This window comes from Sesamum indicum, linkage group LG3, assembly GCF_026168435.1.
Source record: "Sesamum indicum cultivar Baizhima isolate 11 linkage group LG3, ASM2616843v1, whole genome shotgun sequence".
NCBI classification, from domain to species: domain Eukaryota; kingdom Viridiplantae; phylum Streptophyta; class Magnoliopsida; order Lamiales; family Pedaliaceae; genus Sesamum; species Sesamum indicum.
Genome location: NC_142659.1, coordinates 20480139 through 20499617, shown reverse-complemented (window position 1 = coordinate 20499617; position 19479 = coordinate 20480139). Strand labels below are relative to the sequence as shown.

The following is a 19479-nucleotide window of genomic DNA, read 5'->3' as shown; positions in this document are numbered from 1 at the left end:
GTTATTTGTAGAGACATTCTGGTTTTCTGTTAAGTTCTTAATTCATTTGACGCTGGATCTGGGAACGAGATCATGTCCTTTTTAACCCCTTGTTTGGTGGGTCGATGATCTCTCATTCCATATTGGTAGCCGAAGGACTTGGGCAGATTATATGCTCCAAGATCTCTTTCAAAACAAAATCATACCACATCACAGTGGACTATTTAGCGCAAGCACTTTGGTCATGATGTGCAAGTGCCCGCCAAATCATTTAGCGTCAGATGCACACATGTGACAGGATGCACTTTCGATAATGATTACTCAAATAACGCATTGATAATATGCCGATTTAGATGAAGTATAAGAATCTTATTTCCGCACATATAAAACGTTCTGCTATGTGCAAAAAAACCAAAACACGTGTTTATCAAGTTTCGTTCAATTAACAATTAGATTAAGACTTGGTACAAATACTCAAAACTGTATTTATGAAAAAAATAGACTTGAGAGTCATAAAGCAGAGCTACAATACAAAGAACCTGGCTTAAAGATCTATTCCTCTGTCATGGAATGAGATTGTCTTTGTGTTGGGCTGACGCTCCCACCTCGACTTATTTTCAATGCATCCAATGCTTTTTGTATTTCCATATTCATTGCGCTGTCCACACTGCCTGATGATAGTTTCTTGTGTGCTTTCTGTAAATGAAGTTTCAAGGAGCTGCTGCTCAGTCCAGCGTTCTTTCCGCAGATAGGGCATACCTTCATCACTGGTCTGCGCTGTTGCCATTCCATTGAAACTCTTCCATGCAACTTCTGATCTAACTCCAAGAGAATCCTTGCAAACCCATCATTCGGCTGGGCTCTACGGTGAGCTTGTTTCAGGGCATTCCACGCCTCCAATAGAGTAAAGTTTCTGCATTAGAAACAGCTTAGGAAATGAATCTTTCTATTTTGATATTTACATCGATAGAAGTATGGATGCTGTTGAAGTGTCAGAAACACTCCAACTCTAGCATTCTGCAACTTACTTTCTGAGCATCAAATAAGCAAGAACAAGTGTTGCACTCCTACTCTTCCCTTCAAAGCAATGAACCAAAACTTTCCCACCTATTTGTTCAACCTGATTGATAAAATCATGCGCTTCTTGGAAAATCTCACTGATGTTGGTGTCTTCATTGTCGCATATCTGTTCATAGAAACAAGTAACAGTCAAGAAGCAGTTCTGATTGATACAACACAAGAGACATGAAGGGAATCATCACCGAACACTACAGTACTAAAATTAACAAATTCAGGTATAATAGGAGATATTCAAATTTAGAGTCCCAGACACAATTCTTTGAGCTTCTCAAGGTACTTAATATTTCAGTCATAACAACAACAAAGTGAAGGGCTAATATATTGAGGCACGCTACAAAATTTTTACAAGAGTTGGTATAAAAGAGAATCTGCATGATAAAGATAGCTGTCCATCACTTACTGAAAAGTTTTTGTATTCAAATAACTCCGGAAACTGAGAATCTTCCTGTCCAATTTCATTGGAGCACAGGCATAAAATATGTGTAATCCCCAAAAGCTGCAAAGTATATACAGATCTAGCAGCAAGAGCCCCTCCAATAAACAGTCCGCCTGAGATTGGCGACGGCTTCTCTGTATTTGCTGCATCAGATATTAATCCTATCCTCTCAAGAATGTGCTCAAGCCTGACCTGATAATCAAGACATCAGAAAGAAAAATATTAAGTTACTCCTACAACAAAAATGAAGGAGCATTATGAAAATTTTCAAAACATGGCAAATTATACCTTCAACTCATATGCATCAACCACATAATTGCTATCACTGCCTTCAAAAAACCCAGTAGTGAAATTATTCTCCTGACACAGTTTAATGGCATCATTTTTAAGCATATCATTCCATTGTTCTAACTCTTTATATAATTCTGCATCCACCTGAAAAAGAAGAAATCAAGAACCTATTATGATGCAAAGAGCAACCCAAAAGAAGTTAATACACCTGTACAACATAAAAACTAGACTAATTATTAAAGAATGAAGCTCCTTTAAGTATTCTTCCTTCAAGTTTATCTACAAAACATGGCAACGGTATCAATAACTAAAAGATAACACTTCATGATGAGGCAAAGATGTGTAAGATAACACTAAATATTTTCGGCAACAAAAGATGAGAAATATCATCCATGCTTCATGTTCATTAACTATGCCTTCAGTTACTGTTATATTAAAATGAAACCAGTATATGCCAAGACCAGTGGCAGCTATGTTTAAAATCTCAAATGCAAGAAAGTTTTTGCCATAGAATAGGTTTTTCTTTTTAGATGCTATTTAACTTTTTCTCTCCATGTATCACAAACCTTTGCAAATCTTTGGAAATCACGGAGCTTTGACGTCAGCCTCAAGCTACGTAAGGGTTCACCACTCCCCCTGCCAAATTTCCCATGCCAACCTTCACGTGACAATGGAGAACAATTATCTAAACTTTCTCTATGTCCTGATGATGGAGGCCTCACGATTGTTCTCTGAGATTCTGAATCATTCAAATCGATAGTGTGCTCACCAATTATCCGTTCCTTGCTGGGTGAGGATGGGCCATGGACCTCTATCCCTTTAGCCGGTGATGGAGTTTCAGGAACCATCAGATCCTCTTTGTCAATATCCCCACAAGAAGATTTATTAACGACACTGAGAAAAGCTCGCAACAATCCATCTAGTTTCTGGTGAAGGGTAACAAGGAAAATGTGAAATCCCTGCAAATCCCTCAGTGCTGCTCGAAATCCACTTCTGAATTCATGCACAACCGAAATCATTTCACTTTCACGAAAATCAGTTGTTGCATCAACATTTCCGGGTGAAGCCCCTAATTTTCCTCCAGTTATTTCATGCAACAATTGTAATGCATACTCTGAACTGTTTATGAGGAGCTCAACTAGCTTAGGATAATTCGCTTGGTCATTTGCACGTTTCCCTGCTGGTGGTCGTCGAGGTACCCCAGAGTCTATTGCCACAATGTGTGAATCGGAAAACACCGACTCATTCAAAGTGAGACTCCTTACACTATTGCTTGACTTTGGAGATTCTATAACATCAGAAACATCAGAACTCTGTGCCACCAATCCTGGCTGAGGAGGGCTTACTCTACTGTCTATGGAAGTTGCTCTTCTTTCTTTTTGAAGTGCCCTAATTACTTTTGGTCTATATCTCTTGATTGCAGAATCAAAGGCCATCTCTAGTGCATCAATATTTGCACCGGGTACTTTTTCAGCCAGGAGTAGGTTTGCAGAGTTCCCACGCCACCTGAGCTGGCGACAAGGAAGACGATCTTCATTTCTTATAACAAGGTCCAACATCAAAATCCTGCCAAGTGCTGCTGCCGTCTTTTCTGCTACTTCTCGTGACTCAAAAGCATTTGAGTTTTCTAGTAAAGGAGATCCGTGTACATAACTGTAGTTGCAGGTTCAGTTGAAACAAGTAAATATATATGCCTTATGGTAGGTTCACATTATAATCACATATTCATGCTCCCATCAGTACATTAACTATATGACTGAACTCCCTAAAAACATTTTCACATGTATGAGATTTATCTTACATCACCCATATGGCTAACTTCCTAACACTGGGACTTTCTGCAAACAAGATTGTTATTTCAAGTTTAATTGAATTATTTATACTATTGCTCGACTAGCTGACGAGCTATAAAATAAAATGTTGTGCCGTTCTGGAAGTAGGTATAGGCACAAAAATAAAGAACTCTGAACCAGACAAAGGTCCATCAGTTGGAACCTCAAACACAGAAATACCTGTGCCTTTCAGCAATAAGCTCAATATTTATGCTAAAGCAATAAGCAGCAGAGCAAGTGAAATTTATTAGATGAACCATAGCACTAGACAATCAAAACGCACTTCATTAATAGAAGGCAACGACTAAGCTCAAGAGCTTCCAGAAGTTCTGAACATGTCATTTCACCAATGTCATCTCCTTCAGCAATAGCAGCATCTTTTGCTTTCTCCGCAGCCTCCTTGATTTGCAGCCATTCAGGACTGGCATTGTGAATGACTCTAGCCTGTAATTTGTTATACGTTTTGGCAAATATAAAATTTTTGTTTCACATGTAGAAGCACATAGTATTTGAAGTAAGAAGGTACAACTTGTGGAGTGCGGACACCTAGCCACTTCGCGAATTCATAGCCAAGTCGTTCTGACTGGGTGGCCATCCTTGATGAAGAAAACTTTATGACAGCTGCAGCTTCCTTAGGAGAAGATTCATCATTTTCTGGTTGGTTAAATAGAGCAAAAAAAACAACACCCCCAGAATTAACAGTGACCTGTTACCACACAATAATAGAAAGCAATGATCAAGCACAAGAGCTACGAAATTGGAAGCCTAAAATAGTTAAAGACAAACATAAATAGTAACCAAATAATAATTTTAGAAAGACAAATTGTCATGAGGGACAGACCTTGTAGCTCACCAACATTATAATTGAAGCCCTCTCTCTCTTTGCAATATGCCATCTTAGAGCAGATTTTCGAAGATTGGACAAATGTTTTCCTTTTCATTTGATTAGCACGTTTGAAATAGATTAAGAGGGAGGATGAAGGAAAGCTTATAAGGGGCACTCAAAATTCAGCATGGGTCACATACACATCTTGAATGGAGAAATGCCAAAATTATTATGATATTTACCACATTGCCAAATCATCAAGGGAAAGTTAAGGTATGTATCATGTAACTTATTATGGCTGAGAAAATTTACTTAAAATCGATTAGTTGTGTCTGTTTACGTAAGTATGGGGCACACTATTGGGGCTTCGTCTTAAAACACTTCACTTTACAGCATCAAGAAATTTTTAGCCATCATTTTACTAGGCAACAATTGACACCAAAATGTGTACACAAACAATAGAAGAGACGAGCAGAATCACGATCCATCCTAAAACTAAAGTATGTCTTGCAAACCTCCAGTGCTTTGTTCATCTCATCCTCAGAGTGCTCAGTACTGCTGCTATGCTCTGTATGGTGAAGAGAAGAAAGTGTACTCCAGGAAAAGGTGCTTGACTCAATATCCAACATGTTAGCTTTTCCAAGTCTTTCCCACAAGCTGATTTCTATACCTTGCTCGGGTGGGGTAATTTTTATATCAACATTATATTCTTCTTGACTGAGAAAGAAAAATGAAAAAAACAAGTAGACATATTAGCTTTGTTTTACCTTTTTCCTCATACCAAAGAAAGAAGGAAAAAAAAAAAGAATAATTCCAACACCCTCCCATGAGGTTTAGTCTAATTACAGGTGGAACTCCTGAAGTATAGAAAATTACATCTACTACCCCTATCATTTGCTATTATCTAACAAACAGACCCAACCATTAATGTTATTAACGGTGAACATCATTATTTTAGTAAAATGACAAATCTTAAGTTAATTTAATTAAAATTTAAAAAAGTATCTCCAAAATTTTGACTATGTTTAAACTCATTCGATGTTTATTTGATTTATACTTATCTCAAGAAGTTAATGTTTCTAACTTGTGATAAAAAATTTAAAAACATATCTCATTCAATTAATAAGTATATTCTGAATTACTTCAATCAAAATTATTTTGAATTTAGAAATCTATTGAATATATCATTACATTTTAATTTGATTTCCTTTTATCTTGTTTTTTGAAAATTAAAGTAACGAGTGTGGTTACGTCATTATGGTATTATATGAAACAATTAGCTAATTTTTTATATCGAATCAACTTTCACAAAATAGATTGTCTTAAATTTGACAATAGAAACATAACAGGCGAGTAAAATTTGGAAAGAGAAAAGATCATGACCTGAATTATATTTAAATCTCAGTATATATTATGGACTTATTTGAATTCGGAAATTTAGTTTCATATATGGTTAAAAGTCCATTAAATGCTTAATATATTTTTATCATTTTATTTTTAATAAGTATTAAACTGTAGAAATAAAAGAATTTTGAAGGGGGAAACTGTAATATGACAAACCTTTGGGAATGTGCCTATAATCTGAAGGGAGGTTTGTTTAACTTACAATGAAGAGTAAAAAAGTAAATCTATCAAGAACGTTAGGGAAGTAGATATAATTTTTCCAACCTAAGGAGGTCTAAGTATAATTAGACCAAACCTTAAAGCGGGGCACTCTAATTATCCCTATATTTAAAAATAGTTGGAATAGAAAGTTCCCTCAGCAAAAACAGCAAGCAAGCCAATCATGTGGCATCGGTCACCAAATAGGATATTAAGTTCACAAAACATTGATCTCTATGCTCAAATACCAGCTCATGTTGACACCAGTAGGAGCAGGTATAATTTAACTCTAACATCACTACAGATAGGCTAGCTCAAGGTTATTAACAAAAGGAATTGCTGTACCTCAACTTGCTTCCAAATAACCACTTGCTTAAAGGTATAAAATTTAGGTAAATAAGTCCGCTGAGTCTTGAGCAAGGAGTGTAGAATCAGATTCCCGTGATGATAGTCCTCGTTCTTAAGAAGTGAACTTTTCAAATACCTTATACATATTTCTATGTGAACGGGGTTAGTCAAGTTCCAAATTTCTTTTAACAAATTAACACTAAGGAATTTATTGTCCAAAAGTGGAATGAAAGATAAGAACAACATACAAAAGATACTTATATCCAAATTTCAGTTCAAAAGAAATGTGATAAGCCACTTTGGTTACTCGGATGCAGGGATGTATGGGCACCTGGTAACAGCAAGATGTGTGGAAGGACAAGAACAAGAACAAGGAACCTTATATACTAGCTTATCAAATTCCTTGAGGAGAAAGAACCACTTCTCTTTCTTGTTACCGGACCATCATTTCAATTATTCCATTTGTTTCTAACACCATTTCTAGTGACAAATTTCCTACTTCTATGGATTGGAAATAATTTTGCTTAGTCCTACCTACAAGGCTACAAAAAATGATAATGCCACACTGGGGACCTCATTTTATTACATTCTTAATATCCTCAAAGGGTGTGTATCTAAACAAATTTAAATGGAAATGAATTATCTAAGTTTACTAATTAAGATCCTAACCAAAATCCACTGAAATTAGTATTTCTGTCTAAAATCAAATGTTGCATTTTGAGCATTCCATCCACCATGAATTGATCCTTTTACATTTACCTCGGATAATCTCAGACAAATAAATTACTCATAGCCACATTTTGATGAAACATCTGGAACACCAATAAATAGACCAACCTCAAGGGCATTCTCTCAGCGTGGTAAGGTCGATGAGGGAAGCCCGATGCCCGATACTTGCTGCTGCGCTTGCGAACCAGCTCAAGCCATTGGGCAAACCGATAAGCGGGCCCTGCAGTAATATCCCCCAACATATACAACACCTGCATTTCTCAACATCCTGAGTCTAAATCCTTTTTCTTTTCCCTTCCAATCTCAATTTCCTCGTAACGAAAAAGAAAAAAGAAGAAGAGAAAGAAAATGGCGACAAGAAAATGTACCCTTGAAGTGACAGTGAGGGGCAAAGGGGCGTCTGGCTCGGAGTTCGCCAGATCAAAATCTCTGTCTTCCTCCTCTTTCTGCATATACATACACACACACAGACGTACATATAAACGTACGTATATATACAAATTATAACCCTGAAACCAGATCCTCTTCGTACAAATGCAATTATATTTCTATATTCTATCATACATAGACATCCAAACACAAATGGAGCAAATACCCCAGATCTAAAACCATAACAAACTTTACAAACATATACATATATATAGTACACTATAATGTATGGGGGTGTGTGTGTGTGACGGTAATGATTCAAATAGTGGAAAGTGACGTGGGAAAAGGAAGAGAGAGAGAGAGAGAGTACTTGAAAAGTGAAGGGGCCGCCTTCTTTTTTATCATCAGCGTCCATCTCTCTCTCTCTCCGTTCTTTTTCTTTTTTTGGTTGAATTCTTGATGTGAAAAATGGGGTTGGAAATAAGCGAATCTGGCGGCTATTTTGGGGCGGCGGCGGTGGAGGCGGAAACGGCAAAGAGAGAGCTGAGGAGTGGAAGTGAGCTGGTCGGTGAGAAGCTGTCGGCGGTTGGCGATCACAGCACAAGCACAAAACCATAAGTGGAAAGAAAAAGACGTTATTGATTGATTGTTTTGGTAATAAGGATGATGATGACATCTTTATTAATTCTCCATCTACTTAGACTTGAGACTTTCATGTTCTAAAATTCCGATCCATTTTTTTGAGTGTTTCCGTACAATAACAAATATTGAATATATTTTAACTCATCTAAAAAATAATTTGAAAATAAAAACAAACATACATATTTTAAAAAACACACACGCACATATCATATCAACTAGTTGTTATGCTAATAATTTTAGCTAGAAATTATATTATATTTATGAGATTTTTTTGAGTTCGAATCTTAAAAATAAGTGGATATTATATTAATTACGTATGTTTGTCTCAATTTACAATTTTATTTTTTGATATTTGTGGATATTATATTAATTACATATGTTTGTTTATAATTTATAATTTTATTTTTTGATAGTTTAATTATTATTAAGGTATTAGTTTCAATTGATATAAATTTATTATAATTAATTATTTTTAAGGTATTTCATAAATGTTTTTTTTTATATTTAAAAAGACATTTTCAAGGGATAAATGCAAGTTGCAACTTCCCTCCACATATATAGAAAGATGAAAACCACATTTTATTTTATTAATTATATCTATCTATTTTAACTATATATATATATATATTATATTTACATTCATATAAGTTTTTCTTTTAATAGGACATTCATATAAGTTTCAAAACATTATCAAAAGAGTTTCGGAATTTAAAATATTAGGACATCTATGTGAGGAACAAAATTGAAAATTCAGTTAATTTGTTTGTTCACATAATTTTTTCTTGTGAAAGCAGGGAGTCTAATTGTAACTGCCAAATTCTGAAAGGATAAAGTGTAATTACGGTACTCTAAAGGGACTCCAAGTGGAATTAACTCTTTATATATTCAATTATAAATTTATTTTTTGTCAATATTTTGAAACTCAGATCATTCATCGAACAAAAAAATTTAAATGGGTTATGAGTTATCGATCCAATCATTGGATTAATCATGATTGGATTAGTTATGTCACATTTATGTCATAAATAATAATTAATACACTAAGAATAACTTCAAATAATACTAACATACTTAAAAGTCAATCCTTTTTGTATTTCGCTCTTTTTTCTTTTTAATATTAGTATTTTAATATGATATATCAATATAATAAAATAAATTTAAAAAATCAAATACAAGCAACACTGCACAAATGAAATTACCTAAAGAACTAAACAGCAAGAGAGGTAGGCTTGCCTCAGGGCTGAGAAGAGGTATATGATATATTCTGAATTTAATGTAATTTATCTTATGTGATATCGAAAATGATCTTTATAAAGAATAAATAGCGATTTATCTTTTTATATTTTAAAAAATGAAGCAATTTATTTCACTGCTTAAGCAGGTAAAATTGCATCAATTTTAAAAGCATGGGGAGGTAATTTGCTACATTTTAAAAATCACAAATGGGTAAATTGCTATTTTATTTTTTCCATAAATAGATTATTTGCCTATTTTCATAACACAGATAAATAGATTGCAATTTACCCGATATATTAAGGGAGAGGGGAGAAGATGGAGAAAAGACGATGCGAGGCGTGTTTGGCTGAGAAAGGGAGAAAAAGTTAAAAATTTTGGTATTCTATTTATACTCTAAAGACAAATCATTTGAATAGCTTGATCCAACACCAGTTGAAGCGGTTTACCGGCCCAACCGCTAGGTCGAGTGACTCTTTAAAAGAAAAGGTCGATTTTTGGCAATTTTTGATTTTCTTCTTTCGCCCAGTCCATTTTGTGAATCAGTTGGTAATTCAGGCGATTTGACTGATCGGGCTGGCAGAATTTTAAAATATCGATCTTAATTGATAGACAAAAAAATTTGATTCCAGCATTCTTAATTTTTAAGATACAACAAAAAAGAATTGCTAAAGATTTCAAATTAGATGAAATAAAATCTTATTCGTGAGACTTGAAAATTAAATAATATTATGTATTTCATGACTAAATTATCCTACATTTGTTTTCAAGAATTATTTATAAATCATATCCCACTAACAATATTGCACCAAGATATCCTTGTATGCTGAACTAATCAAATAAAATCTCTCTAAATTCAAATCAGAAACTCTTTCACTTCTTTTACAAATATTTCACAAGTAGACTGTGGATGGTGAGCTACCCCCCACCCAACCCAAAAAGATCAAAGATAAAAAGAAAAAAGAAGGAAGAAAACTCCTATATGTTGTACTCAATTAATTCCTATACCTCTCTCAAATGCTCAACACTATTTACAACCTTTGATCTGTTTACTTCAACAACGAATGATCTCAAAACTCTTGTGGCAAAGGCCTGCCATCAAGAAATGACTTGAAGAGCACAAATGACCTCTCTGGCTGTGAGAAGGGGGCTTCATGAGAAGCACCTCTAATGGTGGCAAATGAGAGAAGATTGCCGTATACTTGAGTCCATCCACCGACCTGCACGAAGAAAATGAAACAGTGTATATAGATGAATGCATTTGAGCCATTTATGGATACATGTGTATAGCTTCACCATATGCGAAACAAACTTACGATTGTGCTTTTACCTGCTGTCCCTCGAACCAAACTCGATATGGTACAGTTGTGTTAAGCCCGAGCTGTTTTGCTAGTCGGTGAACCAGAGTGCGACTTCCAGTCAATGGGATTACAGAATCTTGATCCCCACTGTTCGGAAGATGAAAGAATCAATCGATGTAGATAATGAGCTCATATTTTAGTTAATGTAGCATAAAGCAGGAAAAAAGAGTGTACACATGTAATCATCTTTACCTGTAAATTAGCACCGGAATTTCTTCTTTGATGAGTGATCCTATGATGGAAATAGTAGGTATCTCTAGGTCGAGCATGTCGTAGTCCAATATACTGCAATAGAGTGAAAAGGTTCTCTTGTCTGAATTTCTATTTACGTACAGCTCTTTTGAAGAAACAAGAAAATGCTTCTAAAGCAGTACATATTTAACACAATGAAGGAGAAAAAAGTTTGAACTTTCATGTTAGTGGCTAGTGCACTTCTACAACGAGAGAAACCTTTTTACAGATGATGCTAAAATTCAAATGATCTTCAGCTTTAGTGGGAGAGAAACTGAAATCTCTTAATCTCATAATTGATGTTCATGGTGCCTGTGCCTTGTTTGATTTTGTGTTCCGTTCATTTACATTATCTGTTTTGTCCTAGTTTTACTTGGAGAGAAGTTAGCAAAGTTAGCATTACTTGCTGCAAACATCCCATCTGCGCACTCCGACAAGCCTGGCATGGAGAGCTTTCTGTACGTCTCGTCGGTTCAAGTAACTTACAGTCTCGTCTTCCACACATACATCGATCCTCTCAGAATTACGCTGGTAAGTATAAGAGAACAACCAAAAAGAGTATTAAGTGATTGATATACACCAAAGAAGTAGAGAACCAAGGCAAAGAAACATGCTCGGTGAATAACTCACCTGAGGAGCAATGATCTTGGATTGTGAGAGCACAGATGGTATACAGACATCTAATGTAACATCATATTTGTTCACAAACCTACTACTTTCTCTGTTCACAAGGCTCATGACCCTTGAACAAAGAACTGAAAGAGAATCTCTGTAATACTCCCTCACATATCTCGAATAGTTGCAAACAGAAGTGAAGAGGTTGTATGTTGAGTCTGATATTAGCCCGTGCGACCAGAAGTATTCAGCCCTTGAATTGTAGTCTGTCGTAAACTCTAGTAGTGGATTTCCCAGCTGCAACAGAACAAGACAGATCATAAACACGTCGAATTGGAAGCTTCTGTCCCAACAGACAAATCAAAACAGGAGACAGAGGATGCAGATAAGACTTCATTACAAGAAATGCTTACTGCAATTCCCTTCAGATTGAAAATCTTTCTCTTCTTGTTGAGTTCGATTACTAGCTTGGCAAGTTGAGGTACATAATGTCCTAATTTACAAAATCCCGAAACGAAAGTCAGAAAGAGATTGCATTAATCTTAAGAACCTTGTAATGGGATGGATAGCATCAAATATGTACGAATAGATACCTGCATAACTTTCCCCAGTTATAAACAGACTACTGTTCCTATACTGAGGAAATTTGAGGAACCACCGCTGCAAGAACACAAGGTTGTCTTTGGCTAAAGAGAATTCAAAGTAAAAGCCAATGTCAGAAAGAACAGAACCAACACTAATAAAGCTCCTTAATCTCCACAGAACAAAAACTACATGATATCCTATGATTTCTTGCCTGTCATCTCATCATTCACTGTTGCATAGGAGGATGCCCCAGTTGAGTAAGAGAATCCAACTCCTATAGGTGTATCCAAGTACAGCATATTTGCCTCTGCAGCATAACAAGAGATGAAATCTACAGTTTTGCCTCACTCTACATGGATCAGAACAAATAATGCAATGGAGATGGGATGAACATGTGCACAAATCCACCTATGATCTTACCTCTATTCCAGCTGTACTCATTTCTGAGCAAAGCTTGTCCGTTTGGCCTAAAAGGTCCATTCTCAGAAAAAGCACCAACACCAATAGAAGAGCAACCAGGCCCTTCAAGAATCACAGCAAAAGCACACATTTTTCTCTCAATTCCAATGAAAATTAAGATGACCCTTTTTCCAAAAAGACCATAAAAACAAAGTTTTCAACCACCAATCTGAAAAATGATGTCATAACTATACCTCCATTCAACCACAAGACCAGAGGTTTTGAAAGTGGGTCAATTTCAGCCTCAACAAAATAGTAAAACAGAGCCTTTTCTTTCTTTTCATCCACAGTAACATAACCAGAGAAGTGCTGGAACTCCACAGGTGGTTGGCCAGGCAACTGAGTGATCTTGTCAGGGTGCGGCAGCAAATAGGAAGACTTAACTCCCATCAGACAACTCAAAACTAGAAATAAAGCTGCAGCCATTGTCATTCTCAGTGGAATTTCGACAAACAATTAAAAGGGATGATGAAGAAGAAGAAGAATGGTGAAGCACTTGGGCTGTGAAACTTGTGGAGAGAATGTGCGTATATATTGCTGTTGAGCAGAAAGCGTGCAGTTGTGGGGCACAACACCTTCCAGCAAATAGCATTGCACTTTTCTTTGCTGGTTTTTTAATGTTTAAACCTCAAAAAAGGTTGTGTTCTTTGCAAGAGAAGCCAAAACACAATCAAAGAGGTTTGTGAAACTGATTCCCACACACATTCAGACACACACTGGTGGTGTTCTTTTCTCTTGTTTTTGTGTTTTGAGTTTCTGGTGGGATAATTTACGGTTTTGTTACTCGTATGTTGCCATTAATTCATTTTTCAAACTCTAAACATATAAAAATTCTATTTTAGTCCTTTAATTTTTTAAAAATTAATAATTTTGGTCTTTAAGTCAAATTAATGATAATTTTGCCCTTTCAAGAAGAACATATAGTCCAACTATCTTTTTCTTATTCTCATGATCAGGCCTAACATGCTTTTGAAAATAAAATTAAGGCTCCATAAAATTCATACATTAGAGAAAAAATTATTATTGGCTATAATATTAATGGTTATGGCTAAAAATTATGGTAAATGATTATTTATTAACTACGGTTAAATAAAATTGATGCAAAAAGCTATTTTTTTCCACCATGAAAATAATATTTGCTACAATGAAGAACCATGGTCAAAACATTTGCCATGACTTTTAGCCTCCTTCGCGAAAACCACGGCTAACAACCGTTGTGTGGATGTAGTCAATAATTATTTGCTACAACTATTCGTTATTAACCATGATAATTAAGTAGTTAAATGTTATAATTCTTCTAGTGATACCTTTCTTTGACAACTTGTTTTTAGGGTATTTCAAGTCCTTGATTTTACACTTTCTCCAATCACACTACTTGCAAATACCGATGATTTGGAATACCAGAGAATAAGATGATCAAAGAAATGTATAAATTTATAGAGACTTAATTTTATTTTCAAAATTATGTTGGGTTGATCGTGAGCATAGGGAAAAGATAGTTGGATTATATATTTTCTTTAAAAGGGTAAAATAGTCATTAATTAGGTCTAAGGACCAAAATCATTAATATTTTAAAATTTAAAGGACTAAAATAGAGGTTCAATATGTTTAGGAACTGAAAACAAATTAGTGGTATAATATGAGGATCAAAACTGCAGTTATCCCGTTTCTGGTTGTGTGTGAAAGGATATATGAGCTAAAAGGAGTAGTAGTGCCTTGGTAAATTTTAATTCAAATGGAATTTGGTTGGATCTAAATTAATTATATGGAAAGTACAATATATTTGTCGTGTGATTGACGTGCAGTTTAGCAAAAGTGATCAATCGCATGACAAGTATATCACACTTGTTCTGTAATTGGTTTGGTTCGATCGAACCTGATTTGGGTAAAAAAATTCCATTGTACTAGTAATAGTTGGTCCAACGGCTTAACTAACATTGCTTTTACACATGTGTAGACGATTTATCCAGTAAAAAAATCTCCTGTTTGAACCCATATTATGTACAAATTTCCGTCGGGCCAACGACAATTATAAACGGCAAGTGTCGATTAATCTCGAATCCAATAAAACTAGGACCTCTCTTGGAAAAAGACTAAAAATAATTATATTTACACCTCCTAATTTATGATCTGTTGATGCAAACTACCCATTCCTTTTAGATAATTACACATAAATCTATTAGAAACATCGAAAATATTTACACAAACCATTCATACTTTTTAAAAAATTACGCATATAAAAATATTAATAATAATATACAAATCATTCTTTTTTTTTTTAATTATTAGAGATAATTTATATAAACAGATCATAAAATAAGAAGCATAAATATAATTATTACAAAAAAATTGAAAGGAAAAAGGAAAAAGTAGACTAGTATTTACATGTACTATGATTCGTTTGTTGTTGGTGGTAGACTAGGTGAGATATATATGTATTATGTACCTTGGAAAGCGGCTTTATGTTTACAAGGTTGCTTTTCTATTTCTTTGGAAAAATTGGTGAGAGTGACCACTATTATAATGTTGTCTCCCCAACAAACAATTTTCCTTTTTTTTTTTATATGGTCTAAAGAATAAATCTAGTTAAATTCGTTGTGATTATTTCAGCTAAAAAAATTTAGCTACTATGGAATAATGGAATTTCGTTTCATCCGGACTTGTTGGAAATTATCTAAGTCCAATATATATTGGAGCGAGTATTATAAATCGGTCACATCAATCCACAAAAATCTCATATAAAATGATAAAAATTTACATTTCATTTATATAATATTTTTATCGAGTTAAAAATACTATAATTCGGTCACGGGCGGGGCTGCCCATGATAAATACATTATAAGTGATGAAATTTATGTTTCTAATGAAGTTTTAGCCCATGGTATACTAATTTTATCGGACAAGCATTATAAGTCGGTCACTGTCAGTTTGTGGTAAATCCCATATAAAATGATGATATTTATGTTTTCAGTGAGGTTTTAGCCCATTATATATCAATTTACTGAATCAAGTATTATAAGTCGGTCATCGTCGACCCAAGATAAATCCCATATAAAATCACAAATTTGATGTTTTGAGTGAAGCTGGCCACTGGTGGTCCTTAATACAACCACACAAAGTGGTAAATTAGACATTTTTTTATTAAATTCAAACTCATGATATTTAAATAAAATATTAATTATTTAATCACTAATCCACCATAGAAATTTAACAAAAAAAAAAAAAAAGCATGCCACCCCAGTTATGTGCAGTTCTTGGGAGAATTTTTGATTCACATATAATAATATTATGTTTGATTAATCAAAGAGGAAGAATATGAGTAAAACCTAATAATAATAATAATCCAAACATAATAGAAAAAACATTATCTCTTTAGGTTGTAATAATGATGAGTCCAAAGTCACATCAGCACCTTCTGTAAATGAGCCTGGTCTACATTAATCAAGATTTGATCATCAATCATGTCAAGAATTTTCAGATGGTCATGATTATAGGCAAAATATTAAATTAATAAACCAAGAAAATGGGCAAATTTTAATAAATAAATTGGGAAAAAAAGTGGAGTACAAAAACAACTGTCACAAATTGAATACAAAATGTTGGAAAAATCTTCTTTATGTACTTATGTGGTGTTATTTTGTTTGACCCTTGTGAGGGAATGCATCATCTTAATTATTCTAATATATAGTCACAAGGTGTCCACCCCCCCCACCCCCACCCCCCACCCATTGCCATTTTCACTTTTCACAAGCATTCATTCACCCACCCCATTATTATACCCTACCCCCCCCACCCCCACCCCCACCCCACCTGCTCAAGTGCAAGAACATGGCTTTACACCAAAGTAAAATATTCTTGTATCTTCTCTGTTTCCCACTTACATAACTGCCAAAGGCAGGAAGACACACATAGTAGGGATATATGTATATATGTATGTATTATATGAGTTGTAGAAGATGAATTATTACAAGGTGAAAATGTGACTTTATAGGAGAAAACAAAATGAATAGTTTAAGATGTGCGTGTTTTTATTTAGATTGGATGGATTCTGTTAACGTTGTTATCAAGTTAAGTCATATGGTATGTGTTATATTGACACAGTTCAATGTTATACGTTATATTGATGTGATTAATTCAATTGAAACCACTACTGTAAGTACCCTAACGTCTTGTTTACTAGGCATAGAATTGAACCTATTATATGTTTTTTTGCTTGGAGTGATAGTACTGACTTGAGTATTTGAGGGCTATGATTGGAAGCTACGGTCAATGTTTCCCAGTTGTGAACTCTTGACTGAAAAAAATAAGTAAATTTGGGATAAAAAAGACTAAACTTCAAAACATTTAAAAAAGACATCGTACTATTCAACAGAGACATTTTCTACCTCTAACACAGGCAAAACATCACATACCAAATACAGATGAGCTAGGAGCATATGAGTGATTTATAAACTCAGATAACTCTTCTTCCTAAAAATTCATGCAAAAATAAAGTGAAGCATTACGTCAACGACAAGACAATATAACGGACTTTTATTCCAAGAAAAACATCTTACTAGCGAATAAATTCCTTAAAATTTATAAACTATTCAAATTTCTTTACAATCAATATGGAACGTTTTGCTTATATCATACTCAGTCAAAAAATTGAATGCATAGGGACAAAGGTAAGATTAGTTTTAAGGGTTTTTTTAGGAGGAGTGGAGGTGATTAAACAGTGTCTTAATTTGGTTATCTTATTGAGGGGGAGAGAGAGTCTCTTGCAATAAAATAAACAGTTGTAAGGTACATTCCCATGTGGTCTTGCAATCATTACTGCCATTTTGGGCTCACAAATGTATGCAACTGCTTTCATTAACCCACCATTTCTTTAATACATTAATCAATTACTCTCTACTCCAAATACAGTAACATTACCCCCACTTTCTCTAAAAATTTTACCATATATATATATATATACATTTTCATTATTTGGAATGATCAAATATTCTACTAATTTTAATATTTGTATAATAACAAGTTTATTTCATTGATCTCTATTAATTTTTTAATCAATTTTTATGATAAACTAACAAATATGTCTTTTTTTTATTATGAATTACAATTTTATATTTTTTTGTAATTTATTAAAAATATTTTTATGGATTAATATTCTCCACTTATTTTTTTTTATTTTTTTCATAATTTTTTAAAAAATCAACAATAGTAAAGTAGTAATATATACATCACCATCTACAGGCTGTATAATTATTTTTTCTCAAGGGATGGTATTTTTAACTTTTTCAAAATTTAATAAAAAAATCATAATTATGTCAAATCTCAAAGAGATATTATATTAATTTACTCGAACAATTACAACGAGTAATATATTAATAACTAATAAAAATAAATAAAATTTATGGAATTTAAATCAATTGATGCATCGCGAAACGCAAATTATATCTTATTGTATGAAGTATTATTCATCTCAATTAGAGCTTCACAAATTTAATTTTGAAAACAAGCATCGTTGAAGGAATGAAAAGTCGGGGCTAATAAGCCATTCTAATTTTTTATTTATAATCGATATGGAACGCGTACCAATTCATGATGACAATTGTCATTTTTAGGAGAAAGTGAAGAGTATTAAATAAAAATGGTGCTTTGTTATGCAGTGCTAACTTCTGGGCTATATTTTCCTTTTGGTCTCAGCCTTTTTCACTTTTGAGGGAAAAGAAAAGCTATTGAAGAAGTTGATTTTTCATTCAGACAGAACCACAACTTTTCAAACATTCCCTTTTTCCCAGGATTAATTCCTCCAAAAGCAGAGTCGAAATGTTGAATTACTTCAACTTCACGCACACGTTTTATTGAATCCGTTGACGAATTATAAAACAAGAGCAAAATATTGAAATTAAAAAATAAAACGTAGGACGCATTGTCAATAGTATTTGTACGTCGAGTATTCACTTAGAACTAATTTTAGGACAATTACGTTTATACTTTCTGATTTATGACTTATTTATATAAATTATTTTTATTTTTTAAAAGATTATACGTACATATTAGAAACGTCGATATTATTCATATAAATCATTTTTTTTTTGAAAATTTATATATACACCCCTAGAAATATCAACAATGTTATACAAGTTATACATGTTTTCTTGCTGTTAGGGGTGGTTTATGTAATTATGTAAATAATAAGGGCGATTTTGTAAACAGACCATAAATGAAGAGGTGTAAATATAATTATTCCTTAATTTTGTAAAGATAGAATATTATTAATTATAGTTGAAACCACTCATCAATTACTTATATTTGTAAGATATTATGAAATTATAAATCTATCCAAAACAAAAAGAAGTGATGTCTAGAAAACTTTTCGAGGGTCAGCTCCAGAACCCCTACCTTCGTGCTGCTTGGACGATGCAGGTCGCTAAGTGATGTGACGTATGATTCGGTGCCATGAACTATTATCGACTTTTAACTTTCTAGACTCGTAATTTTAACTTTAAAATATGTCAAGATAAAGAAAAACGATTATAAAATTTAAAAATCATCTAAGTTTTTTGTTTATAATGGATGTGAGAAGTGTTTCTTTGTTAGCACGGTTGGTAGGATTGAATCAATTCCACACTTGAGCAACATGCATTGTTAATTTAAATGAATGAGGTATAAGATGAACAAGGCATAATTAGTGGCTAAGGCAAAGAGAGGCACGCGCATATATAGTAGTGATGGTGCATGCCTTCCGTGAAAGAAGCTACATAGATTAGTTTAGGTAGAGGGCCTGTCCTAAAAAAGCTTATCCATGTTTGGCACGCCCAAAAGATAATGCTCTTTTTGTGAATCCCATGCTCAAGTTGCAAATGGTGACTT

The 19479-nt window shown here is 33.8% G+C and overlaps 2 protein-coding genes across 3 annotated transcripts; both read right to left on the bottom strand.

Annotated features, from left to right (window-relative positions):
* Positions 1-327: 327 nt before the first annotated feature.
* On the bottom strand, positions 328-8177 carry LOC105158215 (dual specificity protein phosphatase family protein). Its single transcript, XM_011074883.3, has 11 exons — positions 7863-8177; positions 7492-7569; positions 7232-7374; positions 4960-5161; positions 4148-4324; positions 3902-4062; positions 2353-3439; positions 1784-1930; positions 1460-1687; positions 1008-1165; positions 328-892 (listed from the first exon to the last, which is right to left on the bottom strand). The coding sequence occupies exons 1-11, from the start codon at positions 8166-8168 to the stop codon at positions 532-534; spliced, it is 3048 nt and encodes a 1015-aa protein (XP_011073185.2). The 5' UTR covers positions 8169-8177; the 3' UTR covers positions 328-531.
* A 2022-nt stretch (positions 8178-10199) lies between these two features.
* Positions 10200-13369, bottom strand: LOC105158213 (serine carboxypeptidase-like 45). Of its 2 annotated transcripts, none has more exons than XM_088878902.1 (10): positions 12813-13369; positions 12580-12681; positions 12371-12466; positions 12168-12260; positions 11988-12067; positions 11590-11871; positions 11363-11487; positions 10921-11013; positions 10684-10815; positions 10200-10587 (listed from the first exon to the last, which is right to left on the bottom strand). In XM_088878902.1, the coding sequence occupies exons 1-10, from the start codon at positions 13048-13050 to the stop codon at positions 10422-10424; spliced, it is 1407 nt and encodes a 468-aa protein (XP_088735028.1). In that variant the 5' UTR covers positions 13051-13369; the 3' UTR covers positions 10200-10421. The 2 variants fall into 2 exon arrangements, with proteins under 2 accessions (XP_088735028.1, XP_011073181.2); XM_011074879.3 differs by having other exon boundaries at positions 10698-10815; positions 12813-13367.
* Positions 13370-19479: the final 6110 nt, after the last annotated feature.